The sequence below is a fragment of the Microsporum canis genome, genomic scaffold (genome assembly GCF_000151145.1).
Source record: "Microsporum canis CBS 113480 supercont1.5 genomic scaffold, whole genome shotgun sequence".
In the NCBI taxonomy this organism is placed as follows: domain Eukaryota; kingdom Fungi; phylum Ascomycota; class Eurotiomycetes; order Onygenales; family Arthrodermataceae; genus Microsporum; species Microsporum canis.
In genome coordinates, this window is record NW_003299165.1 from 1,652,956 (window position 1) to 1,673,938 (window position 20,983).

Consider the following 20,983-nt stretch of genomic DNA (forward strand, 5'->3'; position numbering starts at 1 on the left):
AACCAACGCTGCCTTCCGACCACCAAATGATTATATATGCTCCATAGGCCAGGAGTCCGGGTCCCGTATAATCTCCTCCTGCAGATGCCATAATCACTCTGGACCTCTTCAGCGTAAACTATTCCACAGTAGCTCGCATGTAATATATAAATGTGCATAGCTCCAAGCTGGCTGCTTACATAACAGAGCAAGGGGCAAAATTGTTCCTCCTAGAAAGATTTCGATCTTCATCTTCATCTTCTGGCTTCACTCTTATCGCAAATGAATATCAATACTAGGTGATGCCGGAAGAGCTCATCTTGTCCAGCGTCCCTCGACCCATGGAAGCTCACGTACGGCTTCCTCTTCCCGCCTCTTTGTAGTGATAATCTATCACACGCTTGACCTCATACTTGCAACCTAAACTTTGTCCATCTCGTCTTATAACCTCTATATTATCATTGCTATTATGCTGCACATAATGCGACACTATGTCTCTCGCTACTACTAATCGGTCCGTGGAGAAGCCTTCCTCGTTAGCATGCCTTGCATGTCGGAGGAAACATCTCAAATGCGATGGTGTAATGCCAATATGTGGACGATGCCGCAAAACCCAGCTCGGATGCCATTACACCCCCTCTCGTCGAGGCTATAAGCCCAGTTCTAGAAATCAATATGCAGTCACATACGGTCCTGCGCCAGTGTTGACTCCTTCATTTGAATATACCGTACCTGCGGGCATACAGTTAACACCTCAACTGTCGACATTCTCCTTTGTTAGCACACCTCTCCCCGGTACTGTCACGACCAACGAAGATATCTCTTCGGATCAGAGCAGTTCAGTCCCTACCTGGGCGACAACAGAGCATCCTAGCAATAACAATAATAATAACAATAATAATAGCCTCTATAACCGGACTTCGTTGGGTACGGATAAACCGGTTGCGGCTGCTGCGATCTTTCCAGGCCTAGGGGGAGGAGGCCTGTATGATGCTATCACAGGCTTACGGGGAGACTCATACCTCATCGACATCTATTATGCGTATTTTCACGACTCTCACCCCATATTGCCGCCTGCCCACTTTCTACCCCGGCTGTATCCACTCCCAGCTTGCTTGGAAGCCACCATCAAGTTCATAGGTGCACATTTTGTCTCTGATATATCTCCCGACGCATACCGGCCGGCTGTCACCTCAGCGATTGCGCAAAGCGATGAATCCTGCTATAAGGTCCAATCTCTGCTCCTGCTTTCCATCGCATTGCACGGACGTAATGAACGGGGGGAAGGCGTCAAAGCGTTCACGGAGGCGGCAGTGTTGGCAATGAAGTTAGGCATGAATATGAGAACATTTGCTCCAAGTGTTGTAGGCGAGGACGCTGTCCTGTGTGAAAACATAAGACGGACGTGGTGGGAGGTGTATATGATTGATGCGATGTTTTCCGGGTTTGACCAAACCCCATGCCAAATTTCGAGCAGCACCATCATGGATGTTCCCCTCCCCTGCGATGACCTCAGTTATTCAGCCGGCATATACCTGACTGAATCACCCACCGCTGCCCAATTTTATGACAGAATCTTTGAGGACGAGGAAGGAAGCAAGGAGTACTCGTCATATTGCCATGCAATCGAGGCCTCGAGGGTTTTGAAACGTACTCTCAATCTTACCTACGCCCCAGAAGACCCAGAATATGACCAGATAGAGTCCATAGATGCAAATATTGGCAGCTGGTTCCATCATCTATCCCCTTCGAAGCGCGATATTCTAGCAGTAGATGACCAAGTGGATCAGGTCATGTTCCGTGCCTTCATGATAATTCACTGCGCATCGATATACTTGCATACACCCCAGTCTAACCTTCTCTCCACCCCTGTAGCCATCTCGAGCATTCCTTGTGGCAGGCGTTGGATCCGGTTGCTCAGAACAAATCCTTCCTCGAACCTAACTCACGCCATAAAATCGATCAAAGCTGCCAACGGTCTTGCAAACCTTGCAGCCCTGAGGTCACCGAGCATAAAACATTCGCCTTTTTTCATCTGTGGCATGGTCCTGAGCGCGCTCGTGCAGCTCTGTGCGTGTTCTGTTCGTGCGTCGGGAACACTGGAGCCTCGCCGAGATCGTATTGCCCTTCTTATCGGGGAACTCAAATCCTTAGGCCCGACATGGTCGATATCCAAGCTGGTGATGCGCCATATAAAAATGGTTGCAAGAGAAGTGCTTGATATTGGCGTCCGGCCACCAGCATACTCAACAACCGAGGATACTGGGCCTGACATAGTCACCATTGTTAACAGTGACTTATGGTTGGGGGATATCCCTCTTGAATAGGTCTTCATTCCAACATAACAAGGTCCCCATTTTCCCGTCCCTAGGATTTAGGATTGAGGTAGTTCTCGCAGAATGGGCGTATACCTTCCCCCCTTCATATATATACACCTACATATAAACATTCGCCCTCCCCAAGTTGATTGACTAACAATACCTGCAGGGTGCACAGATATTATTTTTTTCCTTTTTTCGTGACTTTTTTGATTACAGGATTTTGCAGTGGCGGGATACGACGAGCCTACATAAAAGTAACCGGCCAGCTCTTTATAGTGCATATCCCGCGAGTCCTTGCATCGATATTGTGTCTTATTATTGGATTTCGGCCTTCGTCGGCGACCATTGAACAAAACGGCGAATGCATCTCTTCGTTATTCACATACGAAGTTGCAAGAAGAAGCTCAGAGGAGTATACATATATTATTTGCAATATATGCCGATGTGTATATATAAATATATACAGGTCTCCTCCGTGGAGCCGTTGACTTTTCAAACTTTCGGGGTTTAGGCGGGTAAAAACTTTCGGGCAACATTTCATTATCAACCAAGACTTTTTTGGTTTCCAATCCATTATGATGCATGGAGTAAGCGGCTCTCGGATTTATTATGTTCATGTTACTCCTATTTGTGCGGTGGATGATGGCGAGGTGTTCCAAGGAGTCATTGGAGGTAAAGGGATGAAGCATCATATCTGTTTACTTTTTCCAGCAGGAGAAGTGATGATTTATCCTGTTTTTATGCCATCTGTTAGCCAATACGTTATATTGATAATGTAAATCTCGAACTATCAATCGTTATTCATTATTTTTCATAGATGAATTAATAGCTCCTCTCTGCCCATTCTCAAATCATCAAAAGCTCCTCCCATCTTATTAAAACAAATAACAATTAACGAGGTACCATCACTTCAAGTCTTTTTCATATACAGTACGATCCATCCCAGGATTCGATATACTGCAGTGATCGAAATGAGGATTCCGGCCCATTGTGCCTGCTTATCAGTTGCGTAGCCAAAGGAATTCAAAACTCCTTCGCCTGAGATCTTGCACTGAGACGCAAGTTCACTGGTATACATACACTGGCACGACTTCCCGCAGTCGAAGACACGACTGGAGAACTCGTTGACCATCATCCCTTGGAATACATATGTCTGATTACCCAGATCAGTTAGCTATAATTTTCTTTTCTTCTTCCTCTTTGTTTGTTAAACGGGATGGAGAGAAGTAAAGGAAAAAAGAAACATACCTGATAGTCGATATAATGGAAAACATATCGCCAGAATACATTCAGAATAGCGGGTGCAACCATGAAGCCGCCTACACTCATCCAGATACCATTAATGAACGCAGTGAGCGCTAAAGCAACCACAAAGTTAGGGAATAGGGATGCGATCATGACTACGAGGGATTCGGCGGCTAGAAGGTCAAGGAAGAGCCACATAACCAGAGTGAAGAAAGTGTCTGCGCCTGAACGGAAGTTCACAAGCCAGTAAGCTACAACGGAGAATATGATGGTAATCATGACTAGAAGATGGTTAGCTATGATCGGTGGGTGTAGAAAAGAGGACACATTGAAGTCATACATAAAAATGGCATTCCAATGAGGAAATTTGATATCACGAACGAGGTTGCGCCGTATAGACCGTTAGCTCTCTCCTTGATAAATGTTGCACGGTCTTCGAGGAAAGATGGCACATATGCAACAGCCATGAATGACATGAAGGCAGAGCAGAAGAACTATACAAAGGGTGTCAGTGGATGAATTGTTGGTCTTACTATGGTATACCAAAGCCAGGCTGGTACTCACTAGAGCATTGATGTACGGCTGAATGTTCTCCTGGCCGGTCCCGAGTCGCAGCCAGACGGTGCCCTCCATGATAGCCAGACCAAGATACATTGCAACTCGAATGCCGTATGCAACTACGTCACGATAGCCCTTAATAAAGGATCGGCGAAGCAGCGTGATGATAGTGGAAATGATGTTGGCATGCTGCATCTGCTCTGCTGAGAGGGTGATATTTCCTTGCTTCTCGGAGAGAGCAGTGAGTCTTGATATCTCGAGGTTCACATTTGAAGCCTCCTCTGAGTCGTCCCACTCCTGGTGTATTTTGGCCAATTGAGCCTCTGCTTCTTCAGTATTGGTTGCAAAATCAGTGCTGACAAGGTCAAGCACGAACTCGGCTGGGTTGATCTGAAGGGGCATCGGACGTCCAGTCTTGTCAAGGTAGGCCTTCATATCCCGTCCGGGTCCAAAGTAACAAGTCTTTCCCGCAGATAGGATGAGAAGCTTGTCGAAAGATTGGAACATCGAGGTAGAGGGTTGATGGATGCTCGCGATAACGATGAGCTGTTGAGACCTTGATATTCAGTATATATACCGCCCTCGGGTCCAATGCACAGGGGGGGATTTATATACGTGCAACTCACGTTATTCTTCCTGGCAAGGGCCTTCACAAACGACATGACTTCATAACTAGCAGTGGAATCTAAACCGCTGGTGGGCTCGTCCAGGAAGATTATCTTTGGACATGTAATCAATTGAGCGGCTACACTGACACGGCGTTTCTGGCCACCACTGATGCCCCTGCGAATTGGTGTACCGATCAAAGCCTTCGCTTGGTTTTGGATCCCAAAGGAATTGAGAAGATATTTGATACGCTGGATTCGATCCTTTTTAGGGATCGATCTATTCATTTATCCAGCATTAGCGATGTGAGAAAAGCGGCTTCACCTGTTGAACGAACGAACCTGGGGAGTGACAATTGAGCAGCAAAATACAGCGTCTCCTCCACCGTCAGCGACCCGATAAGCACATCTTCCTGCTCGACATAGGAGCTCAGATGTCTGAACGTCTCCCGGGATGCTGATCTTCCGTTGACAAGTACTTCGCCATTAACGCCGTCACGCAGACTATTAGCTCGACCTGCGAGTACATTCAATAGAGTCGTTTTCCCGCTCCCAGACGGGCCCATGAGTACCATAAGTTCACCTGCAGCGAATGAGCCCGGCATGTCAGCTATGCTTCAACATCTCCCCATCTCCAAGGAATATTGAGTGTTTCACCTTTAGATACATATCCGCTGGCATTGGAGAGAATAGCCTTGGGCTGCTTTGTCTCTCTATCTTTGACGCTCACGGTGACGGATTTCCAGGAGAAATGCTCGACCGTGTGGTTCATAAGAAAGGGATGCTCATCCCCGTTGGCCTCGAGATCGGAAACCATCATGCTCGATCCGAGTCTACCTCAGTATGGCACTCTTACTTGCTATAATTAATAACTATAGAACGCTCAATTGAAATCAAACACAGCCAGAAGTCATCCATGCATGGTTGGTCGTAAAGAGGGAGAGGGAGAGAGAGAACAGACGGCATACGGAAGGGCCGAAAGAAGGATGGACGAGGGAGAATAAGGCTGGAAGGCCCTGCAGGTCCTTGTGGATATAAAAGAGCGGAATATACAAGGGTGCATGCGAGGAGGGGCCTATTCCCATCCATCTGGGCGTGAAGAAGCCGTCCAAACGGAGGCACTACAGCCGGCAAATTATACACCAGGATACGGCAGTTCCTCCTTTTTCGCTTTCTCGCATATTTACACCTATAAACAAGCGCTATGGTAGGCTGTTGACGCCTCCTTATTGGGCCTCGATAGCGAGCGCATCCTGCGAGTCAACGAGTGTGCATCGTCTTGCCGTGCGGTGGAATAGCCCTGGTGGCATAACTACCCATATCTCGCAGTTCCTTCAGCTGCTTCAGCCTTCCTTTCAGCGCCCCTCCCGGAGCAGTGGTATCAACCATTCTTCCTTTCATACAGACCAGCTGACTGATATGCGGTGAGGTCGGTTGCTCCGCAGGATCGTTCGAGATTTATCGGGGTTCAGCCTATGGAGATATCCCATTCGAGTTAGAAGCGGGACGTAGGTATGGACCGTCCTCCCGCCCGAAGCACGGTGTCGGCACAAGAGAGATAACACGAAGTACAGCCCAGCTATGGGACCAGGGCCAAAGCGAGCGAAATTTCCCCGTAGCGTTGTGCTTACATGTGAGGCGCTGACGGGGAATGGAGACCTTGGTGGAGTTGGAAGTGCTGCTCATGGGGTCGATTGAGCCGGGCTCCCTGGACAAAGGCGCTGTCATCATCCCTGGAAGTGAAGGAAATAGTTAAAAGCAAGTCACTTAGCCCTGCATGCCCAGCACATATTACGAAGCTAATGAAGACCAAATTATTGGGGAATAAAGGTCCAAAGTACCAAGGACATGCCACAGTAGAAGAGCTATCTTTGGCATTCTGTCGCTAGGCTCTGAATGGATTATAAGATCATCAAGATCTTGTATCGCACTTTTAAGATCCTTCGGGGATGCATAGATGTATACATCTACGATCGAGTGCAGGGATACAACAGCAACGATCCATTGCTCCTTTTGTTTGAGGCAGCTGTTACCATGGCCGTGGATAATAATATACATATGTACGATTAGTTTATTTGCTTGAGACTTTATTCTCTTCAGCTTCCAGGCTGGTCTTGGATTAACGAGCGGTTATGCATATAGCGCGGAACGATAGATGAAGGACAAACCAATAGCTTATGCATCAATCGCGAGAAAGACAGTGACTCGGGTCGAGAATTAAACGGGGCAACGGATAACATATCGAATGTAAAACGACCAATGTCAAGCGTAGGCTGTATCAATTATGCCCTAATTTACATCCATTATGTACAAATCTTTATAGTACATGACTAGTAAGTCTGATTTCTATATTAAGGGGGGAATCTCAATGATGGTATGATAAACAAGGTGCCGTATGAACGAGTTGAGGCCATTTCCCAACGCGGGTAACCAAGGCCTAACTCTGGCTACTACCTCGTAGTTGTAAATGATAGGTTCGTAAGGACTCCTCGGTCATTGGGCTGGGAGTATTCACTATTGGGTCCTCACCTCGATTACCCTTAGGAAAGGCAATCACATTGCGTACGCTTTGGGTGCCTCGCATGACGGCGATCAGTCTGTCAAAGCCAAGTGCAATGCCCGCATGGGGAGGACAGCCGGCTCTGAGGCATTCCAGTAGATGTGAAAAGCTCTGGAGGCGAGAAGGTGGGACTTTTAGAATATCACGAAGAATTAATTCCTGAACTGCCGCAGAGTGGATTCTGCGACTTCCACCGCCAAGCTCAACGCCATTTACGACCAAATCGTAATGATCGGCGATAGCCTTGATAGGATCTGTTAAGAGAAGCGCAGCATCCTCTGCTGTCCGAGGTGCGGTGAAGGGATGATGTGTTGAAGCTATCCCAGCAGTGCCGCCTTGGCCAGGCTCTGAGTCAACTGACGGGGAAAAGAGAGGGAATCCGGTAATCCAGTGGAAATTAAACCCGACCGGTGGGCTGTGGAATTCTTTTTCAACCATAAATCTATGCATGGCCAGACGCAGCTCGCCTGCCCTGGTTGACCCTCCGCTGAAAGGCTCATCTTTCCGAGGCTGGAAAAAGAGCAAGTCGCCATGCTCCAGTTCGAAAAGCCTCTCTAGCTCCCACGCCGCTTCGAACCCTGCGGGCGATAACCCAGACATTGGTTTCGAGGAGTCAATGGCAAAGACTCCTGGCGCACCGTCGGGGTTATCCAAGAAATATTTGCCTTCTGAGGTGTTCATGAAGCTGTTTAAGACCCTCATGGTTTCCTTTGGACAGCCGTTCCCTTTTACCTTGAAAGCATCAATAGAGGGGGAATTTAAAGAAGTAATCTTGCTTATAAAATCTCCAGGTAGATATTGATCGACCCGACGAAGCCTCATGTCGAAGCGGGTATCTGGCTTGTCACTTCCGTATAAGCTCATGGCCATGTGATATGACATGCGCGGAAATGGTTCAGGCGCCAATGGTTCAGGCATAACGGAAGCCCACAGCTTCTTGACAAGCGCTTCAGTGGTGGTCATGACATCTTCAGCGGTTGCAAAAGACATCTCCATATCAAGCTATTCCCTATGTTAGTACAAGACAATTTCATGTTAGAGATTAACAATGGCACTCACTTGGGTAAATTCTGGCTGCCTGTCGGCACGTAGGTCCTCGTCCCTAAAGCAGCGAGCAAACTGGTAGTATCGCGGGATACCGCTCGCCATGAGCATTTGTTTGTACTGCTGCGGACTTTGAGGTAGTGCGTATGCCAGTCCTCGATTCCTTGTGGGAACCAGGAACTCTCTCGCCCCTTCGGGGGTAGACTTGAACAGAATCGGGGTCTCGACCTCTAGGAATGGTGGTTCGAATTCTTCCAAGGCTCGCCGTAAAGCTACATTTGCCTTGGCTCTGAAAGCCAACGACTGACGGAGAGACGCATCGTTGCGGATCTGCAAGTGCCGTTTGCTGGGTGGAAACACTGTGTCAGAAGTTACAATGATGTCCTTTGGAAACTCGTTGAGGCATTGTATATCTTGCAGTTCCACCTCCACCGTGTTAAGCCCATCTTTGTCGTCTACCTCACTGCTTTGAGGCTGGTTTTCCTTTGACTTCACAATCCCATGAATGGCGACGGCACTATTGGGCTCAATTGATTTCAATGCGTCGAGAACCTGAGAATTTGAAACGACGATTTGGACGCTCTGCGATAGAGTAGGGTCACTCAGCCGAACGAATGTCATATTCTTGCCAATTTTCTTCCGTTTACCGATATAACCGTGAAGTATGACCGTCTTGCCATGTTTTGTTTCTTTATATAGATTTCCAAAGGTTGTGGAGGCAGGTGGGAAGTCAACTACAGGCTCAAAGGTCGGTATGTCAGCATTTGAATATAGCTATCTTCACGTCGATCGAAGGGAGAGTTCTCACTTGACTTTGAGTATTGCTCTAGAAGTGGAACGGCTCCGCTTAATGAGCTAGTGGAATGCAACCGGCTACCCTTTTGGAGGGCGCATCTCAGACGTAACGAGCATGGTGTTGCTCGGCCTCGAAAGTAGTTTGATATCTCAATATAGCTCTGTCGGCGGCCGGTTATATTCCCTAATCGTGACGAACAGAATGCAGCACGTAGCACTGGCACCATCGACATCTCAACGGGTATTTGTATCCAAAACCAGAGTGAATTGTTGAAGCCAGGTCAGCTTTCTCTTGATGTTGTGTATCTTCATCACAAAAAAGAAGATCGTGATATTCACGTGACACGGCCAAACACACTAGCGACGAAAAAAACACATTTAAATTAATTTCTGTCGCTTCGTTTTTGTTTCTTCTTCTTTTTCTTCTTCATCCTTCCAAGTTTTATTCAAGTGAGTATTCCAGCCAAAGCCCGATTTTCCATCCGTACGAGACGTAGCATTATATGCTAATTTTACCTTTTTAGATGATGAAAGCCTAGCGTGTGAAATATGATTCAACTCGCTCCCCTTTCGACGTGGAAACTCTCCTTCTTCGGAGGGCTTAAGTGGTTTCCATGAAGGAGGCTGGAGAGAGAATGATATCGGCGTCCGGCACACCCACCTTGTTACTTTACGGACGCGATTAAGGTTTCTCTGATCAAATATCACTTGGAAGGGGTTTTTTTCTTTTCTCGCTTGATGGGTTAAGACGGCGTGGAATGTGGTTGGTTTAGTGTGTGCGTGCCAAATATTCCGTGGCCGATAATCAGGAGATCCTCACGTTATGGGTGCTTGGACACTGAAGACGTTGGACCGGGATCAGTGGTGCCGCCATGGTGGGAGCTGGGTGTGATCAATCACTCAAAGGACAGCAATTGATGCGTTGGCAACGTATTACATTTCTTAACCGGAGTGATAGTCAAGCCTTTTATGCTTCTTGACCGGTGGGCCCGCAGGAAAGCGAATGCGAAGCACTGACCAAAAGCCTCGATTTTACACAGCTGCAAGCGATCATCATATCTGCATGAGAAATATTTGTATTCCTGCATTTCCCCCAGCCCATCTTACCACCACCATAACCCGTTCCCTGTACGGAGTATCCCTCCCCCCCTACATACACAGCATGCTTGTATATACTATGTAAACCTGCCGGGAAACTTGCCGGGAAACACGCCCTGCAGATACATTGGCAAAGTGAAACGATAGCCAAAATAGACTCTTATCCTTGCCACCATGGCCAAGTGACTATTGTTTGAAATGCTGCATAAATGACTTCGCATAAAAGGCCAGTTTAATGAAGCTAGCAAAGAAAAAGCCATCTTGATATCTCGTGCTGGCCAGTAAAAACGCCCGTGACCCCAGTTCTTCCACGTGATGGCGCCAGGTGGAGCCCCTTTTTTGTCTCTCCCGCACGGGCCCTCGCAGCCTATTTTCATTTTCTTTTGGGGAAAATTTAATATCAAAAGGAACGGGAGAGCGAGAACGAGTTGGTTGATACTTAACTCAGCACTCCACTAGTGAACTGGGCTCAAGATCGTTCGATTTTTAGGGAACGACGGCAGCCCACACACAAGGGTTCTTTAGGTGGAGACCTGCTGTTTCGATACGAGGTCAGTCCGAGCGTTCATCCCTTGAGATGCCCCTGTATGGCGTTATGCACATCTAGGAGTGCACATATTGATATCAATAGCCTAGCGCTCGATCGACAGACTGGCAACCAAGATCCTCCCACGCAAGATGTACGTAGGCGAAAAGGCGGAACGCCAACACGGAGATGGGAATGAATGTCCACTATCGACACATGGCTGCACGACCATTTCGTTGAGATCGGCTCGATATGACAAGCAACTCCGGCTGGAGTTTGAGCGAGCCTGGAGGATATCATTATGAGACGTCCAAGAGTTACCCCGTCCAATGCCCATGCCGGACGATCTAGATGCACGCAGGTTTCCCCTTGCTGGGAACTGAACTCCGTATTATTCATCGAGGTTCTTCAAGCACCCATGTCCGGATAGTCGGAGGCGTCTACGGCCGAACAGCTTGGCTCTTCTATTTTTTTTTTTTTTTTGAAGCTCTTTTAAGTGATTGACAGCGTATGTGGCGGCTCTCGAACTACCACCCATCGTTTTCTGCTTCCTCTCATCCTTCAGTATTGTTACAGAATGCCATACCATTGCTTCCACGGCTGCAGCACCTAATATCTCCAGCCATTATACATATCACCAAAAGTTTAATGGCATGGGGGCTAACTAGCTCGAAAGATGCCATTATCCTGTTTGCTATAGGTGTTTGTTAACCTTGAAACAATTTTATTTTCCCCTTGCTCTTTGGTATCAAAGTCCTAGATGTCCTCTCTTCAACGAACCTACGGCGCAACGGACGAGGGCTTCTACTTTTTTCTAATCGCAGACATGCTGATTGCTCCCCCAGAGGTAGTCGCAACTTGGCCGGAACCGAACTATGTCAACCCGGAGCATCAGGGCCCTCATTTGATGATTATTGTCATCACTTCATTTACCATTTCTTCTATTGTTGTGGGACTACGGACGTATGTTCGAATTAAAATAAAGAAGAACGTTGGATGGGACGACTGGCTTATGTTGAGTACCTTGGTATGGTGCAGGACTACAAACCCCATAGATGGACTATATATACCTTGGTGCTGACATTTGGGTCAACTTGAAAGCCGATTTTAGCTGGAATCACCGTGTCTAACGTTATTGGCGTCTATCATGGATGGGGTAAGGTTGCCGCCGTTATTTTGGCTTCCTTTATACCGGTACAATTGCCACTAATATCTAAAATCATCAGGTTATCATATCTGGGATAACAAGCCTGAATGGGGAGTAACATGTCGTCTGGTATGGCAGAACTTCTCCTACTTCTTAGAATGCTGCTAACAACGTTTAACTACTATAGACCAGCTGGTGTTCCCAGATTATGTCTGTAGTCGTCGCCACAATTGTCAAGGCATCGATTCTGATTTCATACCTACGGTTCTTTTCTATCACAGCCACAGTCCTTAGACAAGGGACTTGGATCATGCTCCATGTTGTAGTAGCATGGGGACTTGGTGTGACTTCCTTAACCCCATCATGTGGAGATACCCCTTGAGGAAAACAATAGCTAATAATAGCGTCTCCAGCAACTGCGCTACCTCTGCTGTTTGTTTGCAAGTAAGCCGACCTTTAGAACCAAGATATTGTCAATTATGCTCATTTTAACTTACATGTCAACCATCAGGCCATTATCGGATTACTGGACAGACCCATATCGACGAAGTTGTATCAACAATGGCGCCCGTATTATCAGCGGCTCGATTCCCCATGTTCTTACAGATATCATTATTTGGATGCTTCCAATCCCAACGTTGTGTAAAATGCATCTTCCTGGTCGAGAGAAGGTGGTTCTTATCATCCTTATGAGTTTTGGTCTTATGTACGTGTGGTCTATTTTCTGGAAGATGGGCCTGGCCCGCACCCCTCCGGATGATACTCTCTAACATCCCCATTGCACAGTGCTTGTGCAGCCTCTGTTGTACGGCTTGCCTATACATACGTGATCCTTTACGTATCGTATGATTCCACGTGTAAGTTCACAACCCTTCTTGGGTTTTAATTCTGCCTTCTCACACCCTAACGAGAGACATTACTAATGTTTTCATTGTGCTTATCGTAGGGGTTGGGTACAATCTTTGGTTGTGGAATGACCTCGAGGTCAATTTGGCGGTTATATGCGCATCCGCCCCCGTGCTTCGGCCTTTGGCAAGAATGTACTTACCGAACTGGGGATCCAATGTATTTACTACATCCGCCAATAGCTTGCCCACGGAAGCTCAACCATCCGGCCAGAAGCAGATAAATCTTGTGTTACCTGACTGGAAAGGTGACGAAGAGAGTATACGGGATGAGAAAAAGTTCCTTGACCTACCTCCTATCAGCGGCCTGGATGAGAAAATCGACCTGAAACTTCCAGAAAAAGCACGACACCCAATAAAACAGCAGCGTGAATGAGAGCATAAAAACACCTATGCACCTAAGACCCACGGCCCTGTCAGCTCGCAGAGAACCCATGCATGGCGGATGACGACTACTGAAATCAACAAATGTATTCGGTACCACCCGCTGCTGGGTCATCTTCTGTCTTTCTGACCTCCCGGAAAATCATGATGAGACAGTTTTTTATAAGCCTAAACCCTGCTTATGAGTCTCACTTGCAACCCGTTAGCCGTCAAGAATACACAGCCTGGCCGGGAATGACGAATAAGTAGTCTTTTCGGGTATGGGATCGTGGAGGTGGAAGAGGGTATTCTCAGCTGTGCAGGAGTACCTTACCCGAACAAAACCAAGCTATCTGACGGGCTTGTCTGTGTGCTGTACCACTGTATTCAGGTGTTCCAACACCAGAAAACGCCAGCTTGTTCACTTAAACAAATCCGCCTGGAGCGGATTTCTTACTTGAACGTCCAATTCTAGAGCTCAGTTCTAGAGAGCAATAAACACTTAATTTAGTTTGTTTCAACATACAGAAGATTTCTCTTCTTTTTTGACTTTGTTCGCTTTGTTAGCGAGAGACCTATACTGTGACTCCCCTTTTACTTTGTACATATATCATCGTATACTTACACAGATCGCTGCGCCTGCATTCCTGGTTGTCCCACTACCGACTGGCATAGGCTACCTCGGAGATACAAGGCCGATATGATATCAACAAAACTTGCATGAAGGATTAATAGGCTCTTTCGGGAGGGATTGGCTGCTTCTGGCCTAGCTTTGCTAGCAAAGAGCTAAGCCGCTAGCACTCCAGAATACGACGAGGCATTGATCTGTCGATACTTCGTTTGAAGCTCGTAATCACTGACAAATACAAAATATCCGGAGTAAATATTCATCATATCCTTCTTGCGGGCAGTTAATTGCCCCGCTTCATATCGACCTGGACGGAGTTAAGGCCTGGATATATAACAAACCACTCCGTATATATATCTATATATATACCCTATCGTTGACCTTCCGGGGAATTCACATCTTCAGCCTCTTTGTACTAAACAACAGTACTGAAAAAGAATAAACTTGAGTTTCAATCACCCAGCAATCATGTCTTCTCCAAATGATAAAGCTCTTCAGCTCCGAAATCTGCATATTCCAGGGAAACCTCTTGTCTTCGCCAATGTTTATGATGCACCTACTGCCCGCATAGTAGCAGCAAACCCTTCCTCCACTGCTCTAGCAACAGCCAGCTATGCAGTAGCCGCCGTTCACGGACTTGGAGACGATGACCTTGATCTTCAGACAAACCTTGCGGCAGCTCGTCGCATTGCACCCATCGCAGCGGAGTTTAACAAGCCCCTCTCCGTCGATATGCAGGACGGATACGGCCCACGCCTCGAGGAAGCTATCGAATCAATCATTGCTGCCGGTGCCTCTGGCTGTAACCTGGAGGACAGGGATAACGAGACTGGAAAGCTGTTTCCACATGATGTCGCTGTGGATCGAGTCCGTCGTGCCATGGCTGCTGCTGTCAAGGCTGGAGCTCCAAACTTTGTCCTCAATGCTCGTACTGACGCTGTTTTATTGAACAAAGACCTCGAAGATGCGATTGTGAGAGGCAAGGCATTCCTAGAGGCCGGTGCAACCACCGTTTTTGTTTGGGGTGGATTGTCCCGCGCAGACGTCGAGAGGCTCACAAAAGAATTCGGTGGAATGCTGAACGTCAGTCTTCTCCCCAACGGGCTGACGGTTCAAGAATTGGCAGATATCGGAGTTGCGAGAATCAGCGTTGGCCCACGGATGTGGAAGTTGGCGATGAACACGGTCGAAGAACAGTCAAAGAAGCTACTAGATGATTACGCTGCCATGCGAGCCAAATAGGCGTACAATTCCTGTTGATGGTGACAATATTCCCAAAGGGTTGAATAGATTAATGTTTTGAAACACCACCTGTATGTTATATGCATAGTTATGGTTTAGATGGTCATAAAGAAAATCTTCATGGAGAAATATGCTATGTTTCTGGCCCGAAATTTGTAATTGGTTATGATCTTTTAGCAAATAATGAATGGACGGTGTTCCAACTCCAAGAAGTTAGCCATGCTATTAAAGAACGGCCTCTGGACTCTAATTTCGCGTACAATTAGGAGAGCCAGGGGCGCACCTCTATCAGACACGCATTAGCCAAGAACAATACTTTCCAAGGCCTCTCGCTCTCCGCTGTTTTCTACCAAATTCTTGAATACACCGTTTTCAATATTCATCAAGTCTTTCGGTGCGCCAAACTCAACTGCCTTTCCAGCATCTAAAACAAGGATACGATCGAAATCTGCAATAGTACTCAATCGATGAGCAATAACCAGAAGAGTACTGGAGTTACGGCCAAACTCAGACCGGATTGATTGTTGGATAAGCGCATCGGTATCCATGTCAACAGCTGAGGTAGCTTCATCGAGAACCATGACCTTAGGGCGAGATACGATAGCTCGTGCTAGGCAAAGCAGCTGACGTTGACCCTGAGAGAGGTTAAGACCACCTTCGGATATATTTGAATTTAAATTCTTGAAGATATTGATATTTATGCCAGTCCTGCTTGCCATGGTGCTGCTAGCAGAGCTCGCTTCGATTGCAGTTGGTGTGCTTGACCCTGAGTCTACTGATAACCTAACGGCATCAGCTACGGAAGAGTGGGCTGACACTTGGTCTACCGGAGGAATTAGGTGGACGCGTTCCAGGGCACTGTGAAGCTCAGATCTGATATTCGTCGAATGGATCCAGTTCGACCGAACGGTTCCTGAAAATAGAACTGGGTCCTGTGGAATAATGGCAAGGCGACTTCGTAGGTGTGCAAGCTTGATCTTCGAGACATCGATGCCATCTATATAGATGGACCCTGACCGAGCTTCCAAGAAGCGGAAAAGCGCTAAGGTCAGGGACGATTTTCCTGCGCCAGTCCTGCCAACAACTCCGACTCGCTGATTTTTCTCGACCGTAAAGGACAGTCCTTTCAGGACAGGTGGTAATTCGGGAGCATATCCCACGACAAGGTCTGTGACTTCAAGTCGACCCTCCGTCGGCCATGCAGCGGGCGCATCTAGGCCTTCCTGGCTTTCAATCTCAAGATCAGAGTATTCGAACACTCTCTCCACAGCGTTCATCTCCAACTCGACATTAGCATATTTTCGTAACGTCCAGGTGACCGCAGCAGTGTATTGCAGAGCAAAACTTAGAGCAAACCCGGCAAGCGAGGCATCAATCGACTTTAGAGTCACAATAAAGGCGGCAGTAGCACCGGCAAACACAGCTCCAATAACACTCATGCGGAAACCAAGCCATCGGTTAAACAGCCACAGATTCCAGTAAGCCTGCGCATGGCGGTCAATTTTTCCATACATGCGTTCTACGTAAGCCTGCCCTTTGCTGAATGCACGAATCGTTCCCAGTCCTATCAGTGCAGATCCGAATTGTTCAAATATTGGACTTTTAGAGTTACTTTCAAGACGCTTGATTTCGCGAGCTCCCTGGAGGAAGCGTTGTGAATAGTAGAAGCATATTAAAAGTAAAATTGTCGCAAAGACAATCAGTATTGGTGAAACGAGAACACCAGCGGCTATGATGCTAAGTATTTGTAGGACCTCATATAACATGTTTGACATGTCATATGGAAGCCTGGAATCGATCTGGTTGAAATCTGCGGTGAATCTGTTCAGAATTCTACCAACTGGGACAGTGTCGAGCCAGCGTAAAGGCGTTCGGAGAATAGTATATGTAAGCTTTTGGAATATGTTCCTCGATGACTTAATGCACGCGTATAGGAAGGATGCATATCTAAGACTCCCGATCACACACGAGAAAACTGATAATGCCACATATACCCCAAGGTAGTACCATATTTTATCAGAGGATGACTCTTTAGGTGGTGATACGTGATTGGCGACATGGGACATGATATTGAGGCTTTTCTCAGTAGTGCCTTGAACTGACCTGGTCCAAATACTGATCCACCATGTCTACATGTTATCGAGCAGCGTAAGCATGTTAATCGAGATGGCTTTAAGGGGGAATGAGGACTTACACGAACAACTGCTAAAACTGCGTAAAGGATGAAGAAAGATAACACCATTGCCCAGTATGAAAAGCCACCTCCATTATGTAGATATTTCACATAGTTGATTAGTTTAACAGCACCGATCTCACGACCCTCTTCCTGCTGGAATTTTTTTGGTGGTTCCTTTTTCTGGTCCTGAATCGCATCTTGCGCGCTAGTGGGATCTACTTCTCTGGGTGGTATATAGAGAGCTTTAGGTCGAGATGGACTAGAAGGCTTCTTAGTCTCGATTTCGTCTGCCTCTTCGGCGAGTATTTCGTTAAGTTTTCCTGTCCGTTGAAGTTCAGCCAAAGGTCCGGCATATTTGATAGCACCATGTTCTAGATGGACAGCATAGTCTGCCTGTGGTAAACAGAGCCCGACATGATGGGTGACAAGAATTCTGGTTCTCCCTTCACACAGTTCACCAGTCAGAGCATGGATGTGCAAATGTCGCCCAGTATGTGTGTCGAGAGCGCTGAATATATCATCCATGATGAGAATTCCGGCACGAGAATACAGCGCTCGTGCGAATGATATCCTCCACTTCTGGCCACCGCTAAGGTTAATACCATTTGCTCCGATATCCGTAAGCTCACCGTCTGGCAGCATGTCAAAATCTTTCTCTAAGGCGCAAGCGAATATGACCTTTCCGTATCTTTCTTTGTCAAGAGGGAGCCCGAACAAAATGTTATCCCTAATAGACGCATTCTCAATCCATGGCACCTGCGCGACAAATGCAGTAGCGGAATCGATTATCCAGTTCACCTTTGTAGCTTTACTATCAAATCTATCCTCAATTGGTGGCGGTACGGGCGCACGAATAACACCTTCAATTATGTCGGCTTCCCCTAGGATGGCGGCAAGGAGCAAACTTTTTCCAGAGCCAGTCTTTCCAGAAATGACACTTAGTTCCTTTGACGGGAAAGTAATATTCAGATTTTGAAGCATGAACCGTCCCGACCCGTCATCAAGTTCCTCTGCAGGCCACGCTACAGTAGATTTTTCGAAGGAGATATATTCCCCTGGTATAGTCGATTGGACCCTTTCCGCAGACTCAAGGTATTTTTCTATACGCGCTGTGCTGACGAATGCCTCAATGAAGTCAGCAATCAGTTCTGGCAATATTGCGAGGGAGAACTCCATAGATGTGAATATTGAGATCGTTGTAAAGGCCACAGAGGCTGATAGTGCACCATACAGTAAGGTGTACACCCCCAGGGAGACAGCAGAGAGCATAACTGGGCCCATTATCCAGATAGTTATCAGTAGGATATCGTACAGGAATGCCTGCCACTGTGCCTTTAATTCAGCTTCCCTCACATCGAATATTTTCTGCTGCCATTGGCGTTCTAAGGCAGAGAACTTGATCTGACGGATACCTTGTAGTGCCTCCGAAACCACCCCCATTTTACGGTCACGTTGTTTCATTAGATTCTTCTGCGAGGCGCTATATTTCCCAGCTGTATATATGTTCATGGGCGTTATAATCAACGAGACAAGTAATCCTGCACCGAGAGCTTTCCAGCCAATCAAGTTGGTTAGGAATATGATGGTGATCGTAAGCTTGACGAAAATGAGAATAACAAAACAGTTGAAGGATGCAAAATCGGAAATTCGGTTGGCATCCACTGCAATGTGGTTGATGGTGGCTTGTCTCGTCTTTTTTGCGTCTTCGCCATCATCCGATAAGTCCCCTGGTGAGCCTATATTATATTTGGGCTCGGATTGCTCGTCAATCTTTTCTGTGCCTTTGATGTCCTTTCGTCTCATGGCCTTTGCGAAAACTACGGCGGAGAGCTGTTCATAGACCGGGATACCCAACTGGTACTGTGCAATCCAGAATAACCATGCTTCGACCGTTGAAGCGAGAAGGGTAGACCCCCCAAGAGCGAACACCCAGACCCAAGCCTCCAGAAGATCCCACGAAGCAGTGTTGCGCTTCTCTAGAGAACGTAGTATTTTAAGCAGACAGAACTGCGGAACAAAACTCAACGACGATGAACAGGTAACCAAGAAAACCTGGGTTGCTAACGGAATGGCATATACTCTAACCAGCGTCTTCCAAAGCTTTTCCCCCGGCCTTCTCGCCTTATCGAAAACTTTTCGCAAGGTGCTTGAGCGGGTTGCATAGTCCAACGCCGGGAGGTTGTCGATTTCCAGTCTTTGATTTTTAATAGCGAATTTAAGCAAAGGATCTGCCCAGATGAAGGCAATACGGCCGAAGAACGTGTGGGTAAATTGCTGGTCCACGATCTTTCCGTCCATATACACGTCAGGACGGCGAGGGAGGGAGATCGAGGTGCAACAGCTGATAAAGCCGGCTGCAATTTGGACAAGAAGAAGAATGCCACAGAAGGATTGGAAGTATTGCCAACCATCGATTGATCTGATTAACCATAGCTGCCCACAGATGATGAACAGCAGAAAGCAGCAGGACAAAGCCTTGTAAAGGCCCAGCTCATATCGTTTCGTTGAAAATGGCTCTATAGTTAGTGCAGCTGCTTGAGTTAGAAGTAAGCTCTAGGACAAATTGTTAGCATCACCACAGTCATCGAATCAAGGGGCTATAATAGTCGAAAACACACGTATTTCACCTACCCAAACTGTGAAAACCAGCCATTGTAGCAGAACCGGCTGGTGGCTGTAGGCTCCATGGCTGTCGGTATCGAGCACTGCGATCACCAGAGACGCCAGAACGCCTATAAGCGAAAGCAAAGCGATCAAGGTCCGCTGGAACCTATCTGAGAATGCGTTGGAGGACTCTTCGGTTGCAGTTCCATCTTCGTCTCGATATAACTGGCTTAAAGACTGGTAGAGACCATTCTTGCTTTTCAAACGGTATCGAGCAATGACGGCTCTGATGGCTGGAATCGATGCCAGAGCTGTGAGACAAGTTCCGGCAATCCCAATTGCAAGGGAACTATTCTGTACTATGCGTACATTATAGTGTGCCATTTCTATAGAGGGAGAAACACTGAGTATCAAGATCAGCCGTGCTGGTCTCTTTTGTATCTTCTCACTTCTGGTGCTGGAGAGTAATGGCTCCCATTATTTGGTCCAAGACGTCAAATGCTGTCTCGAGCAACTTTTGCATCCAGACTACGTCTTTTGGAAGACGAAGACGCTAGACCTTGTTACAGGGAGCGAAAGAGAAGAAAGACAAGGTAGAGAATGATGGAGACGCAGATAGAGATGCAGAGAGGGCGAGCGAGTCCATTAGGTTATAAATCAGAGTCGTATTCTCTTCCAACCAACATGAAGCCGGGAGCCGGGGATTCTCTATCAGGCCAATGCGGTCACTCGATAGAACGGCCATGCAGCAAAAGCATTCACTCGGTCCGCCCACGGGCTCGAGGATCTTGGTTCGTTGGGGACCTGGATGTGGCTTCGCGAAAAGTCGCAGGATGCTGGTTTAGTTACGACCTCCATCCTCCCGCGCCACTCTGCGTCCCTTGTCCATGCTGATGGACTGTATAAAGTATGGGGGAACACGAAATATCACACTCGAGCTTGTTCATCGACATGGATGATGGTGACTCACTTGGGAACAAGCGAGACATCGAGATCGGGACAGAGTAATAAAGGTCGGAGAGCCAAAGACAGCTTAGTGTTAACTAAAGCATCAGCAAGGATGTTCAAAAAGCAATTATAAGGTCTACGTTAGATGGCCTTTATCTTTCTGCATGACCAGAGAGCATTATTATTCTACAGTGCAGTATATACGGCTATAGAGAGATTACTGCGAGGACTGTGGAAAC

The 20,983-nt window shown here is 47.1% G+C and overlaps 6 protein-coding genes across 6 annotated transcripts; 3 read left to right on the top strand and 3 right to left on the bottom strand.

The window, feature by feature from the left end:
• Positions 1 to 470: 470 nt before the first annotated feature.
• On the top strand, positions 471 to 2,306 carry MCYG_05706 (conserved hypothetical protein; the record flags this gene model as incomplete). Its single annotated transcript, XM_002845791.1, has 1 exon — positions 471 to 2,306. One exon carries the CDS (start codon positions 471 to 473, stop codon positions 2,304 to 2,306), a length of 1,836 nt encoding a protein of 611 aa, XP_002845837.1.
• A 657-nt stretch (positions 2,307 to 2,963) lies between these two features.
• MCYG_05707 (ABC transporter family protein) lies at positions 2,964 to 5,525 on the bottom strand (the record flags this gene model as incomplete). The annotated part of the gene is made up of 8 exons (XM_002845792.1): positions 2,964 to 3,032; positions 3,259 to 3,453; positions 3,549 to 3,796; positions 3,886 to 4,039; positions 4,110 to 4,649; positions 4,730 to 4,988; positions 5,051 to 5,291; positions 5,366 to 5,525. The coding sequence occupies 8 exons, from the start codon at positions 5,523 to 5,525 to the stop codon at positions 2,964 to 2,966; spliced, it is 1,866 nt and encodes a 621-aa protein (XP_002845838.1).
• A 1,620-nt stretch (positions 5,526 to 7,145) lies between these two features.
• Positions 7,146 to 9,340, bottom strand: MCYG_05708 (aspartyl-tRNA synthetase; the record flags this gene model as incomplete). Its single annotated transcript, XM_002845793.1, has 3 exons — positions 7,146 to 8,270; positions 8,328 to 9,046; positions 9,121 to 9,340. The coding sequence occupies 3 exons, from the start codon at positions 9,338 to 9,340 to the stop codon at positions 7,146 to 7,148; spliced, it is 2,064 nt and encodes a 687-aa protein (XP_002845839.1).
• Positions 9,341 to 11,491: 2,151 nt separating this feature from the next.
• Positions 11,492 to 13,159, top strand: MCYG_05709 (conserved hypothetical protein; the record flags this gene model as incomplete). The annotated part of the gene is made up of 4 exons (XM_002845794.1): positions 11,492 to 11,694; positions 12,390 to 12,584; positions 12,665 to 12,735; positions 12,825 to 13,159. 4 exons carry the CDS (start codon positions 11,492 to 11,494, stop codon positions 13,157 to 13,159), a joined length of 804 nt encoding a protein of 267 aa, XP_002845840.1.
• A 1,083-nt stretch (positions 13,160 to 14,242) lies between these two features.
• On the top strand, positions 14,243 to 15,016 carry MCYG_05710 (PEP phosphonomutase; the record flags this gene model as incomplete). Its single annotated transcript, XM_002845795.1, has 1 exon — positions 14,243 to 15,016. One exon carries the CDS (start codon positions 14,243 to 14,245, stop codon positions 15,014 to 15,016), a length of 774 nt encoding a protein of 257 aa, XP_002845841.1.
• A 299-nt stretch (positions 15,017 to 15,315) lies between these two features.
• On the bottom strand, positions 15,316 to 20,180 carry MCYG_05711 (multidrug resistance-associated protein 13; the record flags this gene model as incomplete). Its single annotated transcript, XM_002845796.1, has 3 exons — positions 15,316 to 17,145; positions 17,211 to 19,745; positions 19,824 to 20,180. 3 exons carry the CDS (start codon positions 20,178 to 20,180, stop codon positions 15,316 to 15,318), a joined length of 4,722 nt encoding a protein of 1,573 aa, XP_002845842.1.
• Positions 20,181 to 20,983: the final 803 nt, after the last annotated feature.